The sequence below is a fragment of the Diabrotica virgifera genome, chromosome 9 (assembly GCF_917563875.1).
Source record: "Diabrotica virgifera virgifera chromosome 9, PGI_DIABVI_V3a".
In the NCBI taxonomy this organism is placed as follows: Eukaryota; Metazoa; Arthropoda; class Insecta; order Coleoptera; family Chrysomelidae; genus Diabrotica; species Diabrotica virgifera.
Window position 1 is genome coordinate 188,978,359 of NC_065451.1, and position 12,772 is coordinate 188,991,130.

A 12,772-nucleotide genomic window follows, 5' to 3' on the forward strand; every position below is an offset into this window, starting at 1 on the left:
CAAGAGGTGGACATAACCGATATTGAATTGTTGTGTTTTCTTGTTAAATTTGTTTTGTTTTGTTAATTTTAATGCGTTTGATATTTTTAATTAAATAAACCTTCAAAGCAGTGTTTTTAATTACAGCTCTTACAAGAAAATAGATATTCAGATAATTCAAAAAACAAGGCCTTAGTGATACCTCCAGGATAATACAAAAAGGGTATGAAACAAAATCAGCCCTCCAATTTTTTCACAGAATTTTTTAAAGTTAGGAGAAAAAACAACGCTTACATTCACTCCGGTATAATGCCATCTAAGCAAAACATTTTTGTTACCAGAATAATAGCAATTGACATCAATACATGTACCTACAAACTCGTGTAAGAATCTTGAAAATCGAAGTACAAATAATAAAGTTATAGATTGTCAAACTTAATCAAAAATTTTGGGTGGCGGAATTTTGTGCCGGTGAGTGTATATATACATTTAGCCATATCTTCATTTTTTTAAATAAGATTTTTTGAATCTGGTTTTGGTAACACTTCAGAAAAAGTCACGCGTCGCCACTGCTACAGTTTATTTTACACCAACAGATAACAATTTTTAATTAAATAAAAACTGGAAACTTGGAAACTAAGTAGGTGAATTTATTTTATAATAATTGTGTTCTGGAAATTACGAGGTGGTCGGGATATTTTGCATAACAATATACATTCTATGTACAGAATATAATATACTACATTTTATTTATTTATTTAATTTTGCAGTCGCTTAAACATTAAAAAATACTACGTTTAATCCAAACGTTAAATTAACAAAATGTGTGATTTGGCATTGGTTAATCTAGGTCATTACGTAGAGTATAATAGGAATGAATACTGAGGAACACTGCAATAGTTTTTTTAAGTCGAAATTATTGTTAATTACAACATAAACTGACCGCAAATATGTACACAAATTAATGGCAAAGTCAATGTTTTCCTTGAGTTGGTGCTTTTCAAATTCGCCACCAGGCGTCGCCCAATTTTGCGGTTCCTCGCCAATAATCGAAGGAAAGCATTCGCGACTGGACCAGGTTATAGTCAACTTTCATCAGTGGAGTCGTCACTAGAAGAAGAAGATAGAACTAATATTCGTTAATAATTTTTGAGTTTTACTTATAACTAATATGGATTACACCAGCGTTTCCCAACCGGTGGGTCGCGACTCACTAGTGGGTCGCGGGCAGATTTCAGGTGGGTCGCGGCGTGGCTCTTACAGTAGCTAAGAAGCGTACATTATATATCATCATGGGTGAGGGATGGGTGGCGAATACGAAAAAACATCAGAAGGTGGGTCGCCAGACATAAAAGGTTGGGAACCACTGGATTACACCATTCTAGTGGTATATTCCAACTTAATTTGTTAGAATATGCAGGGGTGGCCAAATTGCGGCTCGCGAGCCACATGCGGCTCTTTGAAGAATTGCTTGTGGCTCTCGATAAATGTACCAGATATCCTTTTCAATTTTGTGTTATTATTTAAAAAAATTATTATCGTTCCATATGTGTTTTAGAATGTCTTTTAAATTACTGACAACAAATATGAAAGACCAAATGAAACTTTGTAACAAATTCCATTTCCATCCAAGCTAAGAGCGATATAACAAATCGAAAACTGCGCGAAAGAATATTTCGCGCAACCCACTCCAGACCGATTTGTATACATATTTAGTCATTTTACTCGACTTAAAAAAAATTTGTTACAATATTAAACTAGAAAAACTTAACGAGTAAATAAAAAAGCCAGAAGGAATATTGACCGAAGTCCAAAATTTATTTGAAGACTTAAAATATTTTAAATCGTCTCTTCATTTTTTTTTCTGAATTCATTTGAAATATACATAGTCCATAAGGTGAATTTTTGTATGTATTACCAATATATGACCCAAACAACATCTGGTGAATTAAAATTAATAGAGACGCAAGAAGATCAAGCTCGAAAATAAAACTATAAGTCGATGCCGATTACCGAATTTTGGAAATTTGTACCAAAATCAAAGTACATAGGTACTCTAAATTAAAAAAAAATGCTTGTCGAAATATTTCCATATTAGAAACAACGTACTTGTATGGGCCATTTAATTCCATTTTAAAATTCGTGAAATCCTTACACATATCAGTATTAACTAACCAGCATCTGAAATTTTAAAGAATTACCAAAAGAAGGAAAACAAATGTTGGACAGGGAAAGGAACGAAAACATTAGAAACATGCTAAGACAGGGACCAACAGAGAAAAAAAATTGAAAAAAAACACCTGAATTGGTTTGGACATATAACTGGCAAGAACGAGTTCAGACTAGTAAAGAAGGTGACAGATGCCAAGAGACAGGGGAAAAGAAGAACGAGCAGACGTAGAAAGGGGTGGATGAAACAAATCCAGGAAATCGAAACCAAAAGACGGAAAACAGCACAACAGGTGAAGGAAATCGGAAGAAGACCGGAAGCCGTGGAAGAAATGGGTAAAAGATGGATAGGTGATAGCAAAGTTCGACTCTCTTAATTGGGCATAAGGACAACGAGAAGAAGAATAATGAAAACAAAAATGTAATTAAGTTTTAATATTTCGTAATTTTATTTCTGTTTTCAATAAATAATAGTCCTGTTAAAAACATTGTACCGGGTGTCCCAATAAGAATGGCTCTCGGCCATATCTCAGGAACCGTTTATAGTAGAGCTTTGAAATAAAAAATTTTATAACAAAAGTTGCCTCAGGAAAAGCCTGGAAATTATTTTCATAATTGTGGGTCCACCGCTAGAGGGCGTAATTGAATATCAAAAATAAAAAAATCAAAATTTTACAAAATTTTCCTAATGAAGGGGCACTGGAAATCCGATGATTGTATTCTTCATCAAATTCTGCGCATATTTAATTTAACAAGTTTAACTCTACCTTTGCAAATAAGAGGTGGGGATGAGTGGGAACCTTGTTATGAAAAAATGGCTGTAAGTCAGGTTCTGCTAAATCAAATTTTGAAAACTGGGTCTTGTTGAAGACAGATCTTTTTCTTCAATGTAAGCGTGATAATTTTGAACCATCCTAATAAGTAATAAGCCAGCTGGGAGGCGTTATTTAATTTTTTTCAGAAATCTAGTTTTCTTTGGAAAATATTAAATACAAGTATGCATTTTTAATCATACTTTATAAAATTAGATTAAATTAGCAATAGAATAGCGAAAACCGCATGTCGATACCTTTTTTCTATCTCAAGATATCTCGAGAAACGTGTAAATTTTATACATAACTGTTACTATCACCGGTAAGCTAAATTAATGAAAAGTAGTGTGTTGTGGAAAAAAACAATAGTACATTGTTTACCGGGTAGGAAAAGCTTAACATTCCTGGACGACTGTGAAGATTGCTAAGTCGAGGCGCAAGCCGAGACTTAGCAACACAGAGTCCAGGAATGTGGCTTTTCCTACGAGGTAAACATACTATTTTTCCGCAAATCGTTTAAAATTCGACAGATATTGATTGATTTAAAAAAAACGCGATAATTTTATTCCCAAATAAATGGTGCTTTGAAATTCCTAATAAAATTACTTGGGTTACTATGGAAACGTATTGAGGTTGAATTGTCAAACTTGACGCTTATAAATTTAATTGCTGGTGTTCTCGAAAGTAAAATGATAAGTGATGATGAAATTTCCATTCCTGGGACTCCTCCAGAGCTGGTTGAGGCAGTGAATACTGCTTCATTAGAATTATTGCCAAAGAAATCAAGAGAAAAGTACGAAAATGCATACAGACGTTTTATGGATTATTAATAATTTTCTATCATTTATGTAGAACACTAACAACTGTACGGAAATATCATTTCCTTACAGTAAGGAAATGACATTTCCTTACAGTAAGGAAGTCCTGACTTTTTCTTCAAGAAATTTTGACAGAAATGTCAAAATTTCCTGGCAATTTGCGGAAAAATAACATTTTCCAGATGTCAACGTATAAAAATATAATTAATTAAAACAACAATATAAAGAGAGACATACTATTAAAATTAAATATAACACAGAACAAAAAGAACTACTTCGTGACGACCTAAATATTCAAATTGTTGCCCATCATACACTACTCTAGGATACATTATCCAGAGAATACTAAACGCCATTCAAAGCATATCGAAAGCAGAAATTGAGACTGCTGTTCAATCTACTCTTGAAAGAGTAAATGTTTGCAACGAAAATGATGGGCAAAAATTTGAACGTTTATGTCATCACTAAATAGTTGTTTTTATTTCTTTGTAATAGGGCTTTTCAACGCTTCTCATTTGTTTCGAGCCTCTGTCATATGCCGTATAATCCGTGTATAATATTAATATACGAGATATGAACGAGGCTCGAAACAAATGAGAAGCGTTGAAAAGACCTAATATACGTTGACAGCTGGAAAATGTTTCTTTGTTGTTTCCATAGCACACTACTTTCAATTAATTTCGTTTACCGGTGACAGTAACAGTTATGTTTTTAAATTTACACGTTTTGTAAGATATCTCGAGATAGAAAAAAGGTATTAACATGCGGTTTTCGCTATTCTGTTGCTAATTTTGTCTAATTTTGTAATATGGTATTAAAAATGCATGTTTGTATTTAATATTTTCCAAGGAACACTAGATTTCTGAAAAAAATTAAATAACGCCTTCTAGCTGGCATATTACTCAGTAAGTTGGTTGGAAATCATAACTTTTACATTGAAGAAAAAGATCTGTCTTCAACAAGACCAAGTTTGCAAAATTTGATTAAGCAGAACTGGACTCACAGCCAGTTTTTCATAACAAGGTTCCCGCTCACCCCCACCTCTTATTTCCAAAGGTAGACCTAAACTTGTCAAATCAAATATGCGTAGAATTTTATGAAGAATACGACGATCGGATTTCCAGTGCCCCTTCATTAGGAAAATTTTGTAAAATTTAGATTTTTTAATTTTTGATCTCCAATTACGCCCTCTAGCGGTGGTCCCACAATTATGAAAATAATTTCCAGGCTTTTCCTGAGGCAACTTTTGTTATAAAATTTTTTATTTCAAAGCTCTACTATAAACGGTTCCTGAGATATGGCCGAGAGCCATTCTTATTGGGACACCCGGTACATACCTTCTTTACATACTTTTTGAATACGTTTTTAATTGCGGCTCGCGAAAAATTTTAACTTATAAAAAGTGGCTCTGGCTATCAAGGAGCTTGGCCACCCCTGATAGGTTCCTAACCAAACATGTGTCATTGACAATATCAAAGCATAATTATCACGTCTTTCCACATACATTATACTCGTAATAATTCCTTAGATTTCTAAATTGTATTCTTGTTTCAGGTGAACCAATATGGCGGAAGCCCACTCGGCTGTGGCCTTCTCGTTTGCCATAACTCACGAGGGTTTAGATGTTAACTTTGACCGTGAAGTTCTTCACCTGGTTTGGGAATCCGGTGTACGATCGTGGAAGAAGCGGTTAGCGAGATTTCAGGTATGTATCAAATACGTATAACATTATAACATTTGAATTTCCCGCCTCAGTGAATTCTAGATTGATACTATCAACAGGAGATGTTGATCGAACCTTTCTAGCTCCATTACACCAACCCCCCCCCTATCATGCTCACGCTTCTCAACGTGTAAAACAACATGTAAAATGTGTCCCTAATAATTTTGCATGAGAAATGCCCACAATGAGGTTTATTTTTATTTAGTAAGTATTTATAATTTAACAATGCATTGCTTAGTGTCCTGTACTGATTTACGCGGTTGACTTTACTATTTTATTATTTATGTTTTTAGGCACTAAGTTTAATTTAAATAAAGGAAGACTTACTTTATATTATTTTATTTTACATCACTTATTTAATTTATTTAATGCTTACAAATAACTCAAACTAACACATCTAATTTATTTACAATCTCAAATTTATGATTTTACTAACTAAAACATAATAATTCCAATAACTAATACATTTCAAAATACACGGCGAACAACTCGATTCGAATACAATAATTATTACGGGTCGAAAACTGACTGGCCTGCTAAAAGAATCTCTCGTTTTTTTATTAATTTCGTAGCAATCTCCACACCCTGTAGAATTGTAGTAGTTTGACAACTAAAACTCTACTTACTTTCAAATGATTTTTAATATAGTCTACTATTGTTAAGAATCATTAGTATAGCTAAATTTTTAATTTTATTATACAGGGTTGGTCGAAACTCGGAATGAGTATTTTCTGAGTTTTCTTAAAGTATTTTAGTATTGTAATGAAATTATATTTTATGATACTTTTTTATTTCTTAAGCATTCCCTATACCTAACTGCTTTAATTTGTGCTTAATTGTTAGTCGCACCAACAATCTAATTACGTAGGTATTTTGATAGATAAACCATTATTGGTAATTTTAAGGATCAGTCTGGATTAATATGTATTTATTTCTGAAAAAGTATTTGTAATTGTTTATTTTCACGGCCAACCTAATAAAATTTTACGTATTTTTTGTTGCAATTAATGTTTAGCTTTATCACCAATAACTCACAAATTAAAGTAGTTAGGTATAGGGAATACTTATAAAATAAAAAAATACTATGAAATACCATTTCATTACAATACTAAAATACAGAGTGTTCTATTTAAGAAAACTCAGAAAATATTCATTCCGAGTTTCGACCAACCCTGTATACTAAAATTTCAAAATAAGCTATACTAATGATTCTTAACAATAATAGACTACATTAGAAATCACTTGAACGTAAGCAGAGTTTTTAATGTCAAACTATTACAATTCTACAGGGTGTGAATGTTGCTACGAAATTAATAAAAAAACGTAAATATCTTTTAAAATACCCTGTATAGTATTACAAAATCTCATATTTTAAGAAAGAAGATATTGAGGAGAATCCAAAAATGTAAAAATATACAGGGTGTCCCATTTAAAAAAACAAGTTATAAGCAACTTCCGCTATAACCGGAAGTTGCAAAGAGATGAAAATATTTTCATTTAATAGATCATTCCTCAAAACCCCTTTATTCCAATTTTCATGATTCTGTTACCTTTAGTTCTCGAGATATTTCTAATAGGCCAGTTATCTGCCTCACCCTATATATCTCTCAGACATGGGCGTTTACAAAGGAGAATATGGAAAAAATAGCAAAGACAGAAAGATCCATGGAAAGACAAATGCTGAACATTAAACTATCAGACAGGAAAGGAAACGAATGGATCCGTAACAAAACCAAAGTGAAAGATGTCTCAACCCAAGTAGCAAAGATTAAATGACAAGTTTGCCGAACAAACCCTACGGCAGATGGATGAAAGATGGACTAAGACGATTATACATTGGAGACCGTGGAACCACAAACGAAAAAGGGGAAGGCCACAAATGCGATGGTCAGATGACCTGCAGAAATACATCAAAATGGATGCAAATTGCCCAAGATAGAGAGTCTTGGAAGACGGAAGAGGAGGCCTATATCCGAGGATGGATGTTTAGGGCTGATTAGATCGATAGTAGTTATGAGTCAGTGGTGTATTTTCAAAGTGAAAGGTGAATTTTTTGTTGGCTTGGATATTATGTAGATGGAAATAGCACACTTCGGTTTTCGTTGCATTAGGCCACAGCCTCCATTTGTGGAAGTATTCTCTCATAATGGCAAGGTCATCCGTTAGTATTGTTTCTGGTGCAGATGTAAGTAAGCACTAATTCTATATGAATGAATGAATGAATGAATGAATGAATGAATGAATTTATTTGACTACATTACACATAGACATTGACTACTTTACATATAGACCAGTAAGGATCTGTTTTTAGGTGGATGTGAGAGGTGGCATTCAGATTTTTGCGGATAAAGTTAGGTGATAACTTCGTTAATAATAATTGATTCATGCTACTTCTCAAATATGCCCGGAACATTAATAAAAAAAAATAAAATATTTAAAAATTTCAAAAAATTTCGTTTTTTTTCCACTGTTTTGCTTATAACTTTAAAGCGATTCATTTTGGAACAAAGTCGTATAGGAATAAAACAAATATAATTAAATTTTCTATCAGATGCGATTGGTTAAAAATGTCTTAATTTATCACCCTTGCTGCAGAATAGCAATAAATATAAAATAAGGGGGCAAAACAAGTCGGTCCTTATTCAATGATTTTCCATCACTTAGGTTACACTTGAAACCTTCCTAATTCGCTTAGAAAATTTTTGTAATGTGCTAAAACCGTACACCAAATTTCATTAAAATTGACTTACTAGATTTTGAATAATAATTTTGCAATCTAAACTTTTTTTTTAAAATTAAATTTTTTAAAATCTTGCACAACAAAAACTAGAACATACAAAGATTTGTCAATTTTTTTACATATAAAGAAGCACTCCACCTATCTAATACACTTTACAGAATTGAAATCGGATTATTTAAGCAGCCTCAGCAATGTTTTAAAGTTATAAACAATTTTTTATCTTATAAACAAATTAGTGCTGTGGCCAGGAGGGTGTGCTACGGGCTCCTTTATTTAGATGGACTTACCCAAGATTTTATGTATTTTTTGACCCGTAGAACACGATTTTTTTGGATAACAGGTGATCCGGATGTCGATAAGATTGTTATAAACAAAGAACTTCAGGAATTACATAACATCGATTTTTCGCAAAATAATATATTTTTTTGTATTTCTTGGGTAATTCTAAGCAAAAAATGTTCTTACAAGTTTTTTCGTAGGATGCATAGTTTTCGAGATAAACGCAGTGGAACTTTCAAACAATCGAAAAAATTTTGAACGCAATAACTTTTGATTAAAAAATAAAATAGCAATTCTGCTGACAGCATTTGAAAGTTTAAGTCAAATTATACCGGTTTTAATTATTTGCATTGAGAAAAATTAAGTTTTTTATTATTAAACAAAGCTATTTGTTTATAAGCCAAAAAATTGTTTATAAGTTTAAAACATTGCTGAGGCCCCTTAAATAATCTGATTTAAATTCTGTAAAGTGTATTAGATAGGTAGAGCACCTCTATATATGTAAAAAAATTAGCCAACTTCTAAATGGTCTACTTTTTGTTCAGAAAGATTTTAAAAAATTTGAACTTTTTTAAAAACATTTAGATTGCAAATTTATTATGCAAAATCTATTAGGTCCATTTTAATGAAATTTGGTACACGGTTTAAGTATGTTACAAAGAATTTCCTAAGCGAATTACTAAGGTTCTAAGTGTCACCAAAGTGGTTAAAAACATTGAATAACAACAGGCGTATTTTGCCCCCTTATTTTGTATTTATTGCTATATTGCAGACATTTGCGTTAAGACATTTTTGACCAGTCATATATCATAAAAAATTCAATTATTTTTATTTTATTTTATTTCTCTACGACTTTGTTCCAAAACAAATCGTTTTAAAGTTATAAGCAGAGAAAGCAGAAAAAAACGACGTTTTTCGATATTTTTAAATATTTTAATTTTTTTATTAATGTTCCGGGCATATTTGAGAAGGAGCATAAGTCAATTATTATTACTGAAGGTGTCACCTAACTTTATCTGCAAAAATCCGAATGCCACCTCTCACATCCAAAAATAGACGTTTTTTCACAGATCCTTACTGGTCTACTATTACACTGACCAAATCCAAATAGCCTAGAGTCTGAGCACTGACAGACAGCGGTGTAACCAGGATGATCCTAAGGGTTACAACTACTTGATGGTCTCTGGGGGATATAGAATACTAATGGTGTTAAGCGTATAGAGCTCAAAGTACATCCAACTGGGGGGGGGGGGTTATACCCCCCAAAACTCCCCCCTGGTTACGCCTATGCTGACAAAGTTTTTGATATCCTTGTCACATAGGCGGCACCATCGCTGATTTTCGAAGGAAAAACAAGGAAGTGCTTGACATAGTCGCAAGTGATCATATATTTACCCGAAAAAATATTACGTTAAGGATAAAGATACCGTCCATGTCGTTACCTTGCTGCCATGATAATATTACATGTTCGCTTGTATACCAGGTAATTAAAACTAATAATTATTGTTGACTACGTTGCTACCATTTTGTAATTGTTTCGTGGGAAAACTAACGATTGCCAGCAACTTGTTTTTTGAGAAAGAAAAAATAAGGGGCCCCCACGTTTAATTTTCGTTAAGTGTGTAATGTTTTCAAGTGAGTATAAAGGACTTGAGTCTCGTTACAAATTAATTCTTCTCTGCCATCAATTTTATGTAAGTTTTACTTTTATTTATGTACTAATACTAAAATCACATCTTGCTAATATGGTTCTTAGTGATACACTCTAGAAACTATTGTGAAAAAGAAAATTCGAACATTAGGAAAAATGCTTTTGTCAAAGTCAGCTTAGGATGCAATCAGCAATTTGCGATGGAAGTCCTGCGGGATCTATGTCGCATTGAAAGGGGACGAACTGGAAATAAAGACGCTTAAAAGGAAAAAAACCAATGACTTCGACAATCTGAAGGAAGAGCAATAAGTGGGGATTTAAGAAGGAATAATTCTCCACTCGCCTCGTGAAGTAATGCCTTAAGCCGGTTCCGCGGGGGAAACAGTGGCCTAAGAAGGATGAGGACATACCGGCCAGAACATCTTGTCATGATGATACCTAAAAGTGTTTTCCTTCCTCTAAAACACCACACATACTACGCATACACATGTGTGTATATTTGAGGTACGATGGATGATGTGTTCAATATTTTGCACAAAAAATCCACCAAAATGTATTAAAAAGGCAACTAATAATATAATTCAAGGTTTTGTAATGACCTTTATTAATATGCCTAATGATTAAGCGAATCATTATGACGCTTGTTTACATCTCTATACAGATATGCATTATAAAAATTAATAAATCAATACCACTTCCGAAGTTCTCATTTTTTTATTTTAACCAAAACGTACTTTTTAAGTTTAAAAATCCTTCGAGGACGAAAATAGCTCTTACATATAATAATAATTTTCTAATACTGGTGATTCTATAAAGATATAATATATAGTGGAGTCACTGAAGGTGGATATGAGCTATTACCTCCGATTTCGTTAAACCTCCATCAGTTTGAATGAAAATTGGTGAGTGGTTAGAGGTCATCTCAAGGAACAAAGGTGACATGGTGCCAACTTGCGCTTTTACCCTGGGGGTGGATGCCACTTCTCGGGGGTGAAAATTATTTTATTAAAAATAACCCCATAATTCGATAGAGGGACTAACTCTAAGCAAAATTTGTTATATAAGGTTATTGAAATTAATCATAACTTTTTGAGTTATTAAAGATTAAAGATTTTAATTTTTCCTGAGAAAAATGCGTGATTTTAACCGATTTTTTTATAAATAATTCAAAACCTATAAGTTTTTACGAAAAAGTTAATATTACCAAAATTGAAGATAATAAAAATTGAAATAAATTCCTTACTAGAAAAACCCTTTAGTTTTAACTAAATCTACCCAAGACTACCCAAATCTAAGTATTCAAGTTTAAATAACGGGAAAATTATGCATTGTATAACACAAACTTATTAAACATTTGTCAAAGTATTTAAAAATATCTATCAGATGAGCCCACGAACAAGTTGATAGCATTAAAATTTATGCTCCAAAAATTTTTCCAAAAAATGTTATTGTTTTTTTTTTAAATAACTCCATTAATTTTGAGACATGAGATTCGTCTAAAAACCATTTGAAAGCTAAAACTAAGTGCTTTTAAACCACGTTGAACTTAATTTTTTAAAACCCTTACTTTTTTAAAAAGAAAAGGTTAAATTGCCCGGTTACATGGTTCTCGCAGGCAAAATTTAAGCTTAAAACGTTTCTATCTCGGTTATTTTGTATCCTACAGAAATAGTAAAACAGGTAAAATATTTGATACAGAAGAAACTAAAATTTGATTATATATAATTTTTTTCGTATATTGAGTATTTTTGGAGTTATTATTAAAAGAAAATGAAAATTACCATAATCTGAAAAATTCTGATTTTTTTAAATTATATCTTTTTTTCAAAAATATGCATTCTAAACCGGTCAAAATTGTTGAAATCATTACTTATGCTATTATAAAGAAACTCTTGTAAGGATTTCTATAAATTTTAATTTTTGTGGAAATGGCGATGTTTTATTTTTCACTTTTTCCAAAAAAAATCCAAGGGGTTCTCTTATTTTCATCATAACTTGCTTAATTTTGATGCTATTAACGTCTTATGGAGCTCATTTGATAGGTATTCCGAAGTACTTTGTCAAGTGTTTAGTAGGTATATTTTATAAAATGAATCGTGTTCCCGTTATTTAAGCTTAAATACTTAGATTTGCACACTCGTCGAGAAAAATATACCTTCCATTACCCATAACTTACTTTGAATTAACATTAGTGTAGTTCTTTAAATAAGAAGTGTATTAAACTTTTTATTATCTTTAATTTTAGTAATAATAACTTTTTTGTAAAAGCTTATACGTGAAAAACGTGAAAAACAGCTTTAAAACATGCATTTTTTTTACGAAAAAATAAAATCTTTGATCTTTAATAACTCAAAAAGTATTGATTTATATTAATAACTATATAACAAATTTTGCTTAGAATTTGTCCCTATATCGATTTATGGTATTATTTTTAATGAAATAATTTTCACCCCCGAGAAGGGGTGGCATCCACTCCCAGGGTAAAAGCGCAAGTTGGCATCATGTCACCTTTGTTCCTTGAGGTATCCTCTAACTACTCACCAATTTTCATAAAAATCGATGGAGGTTCAACGAAATCGTAGGTGAAAACCTTCAGTGACT

General features: G+C 32.1%; 1 protein-coding gene across 3 annotated transcripts in view; it reads left to right on the forward strand.

The window, feature by feature from the left end:
• The window catches only part of LOC114339714 (carnitine O-palmitoyltransferase 1, liver isoform), a 167,744-nt gene that overhangs the window by 45,671 nt on the left and 109,301 nt on the right, over positions 1–12,772 (forward strand). For all 3 annotated transcript variants that reach the window (XM_050662700.1, XM_050662701.1, XM_028290386.2), the window contains exon 2: positions 5,333–5,483. In XM_050662700.1, the coding sequence (XP_050518657.1) occupies positions 5,343–5,483 (141 nt within the window). In that variant the 5' untranslated portion in view covers positions 5,333–5,342. The remainder of the gene's footprint in view (positions 1–5,332; positions 5,484–12,772) is intronic.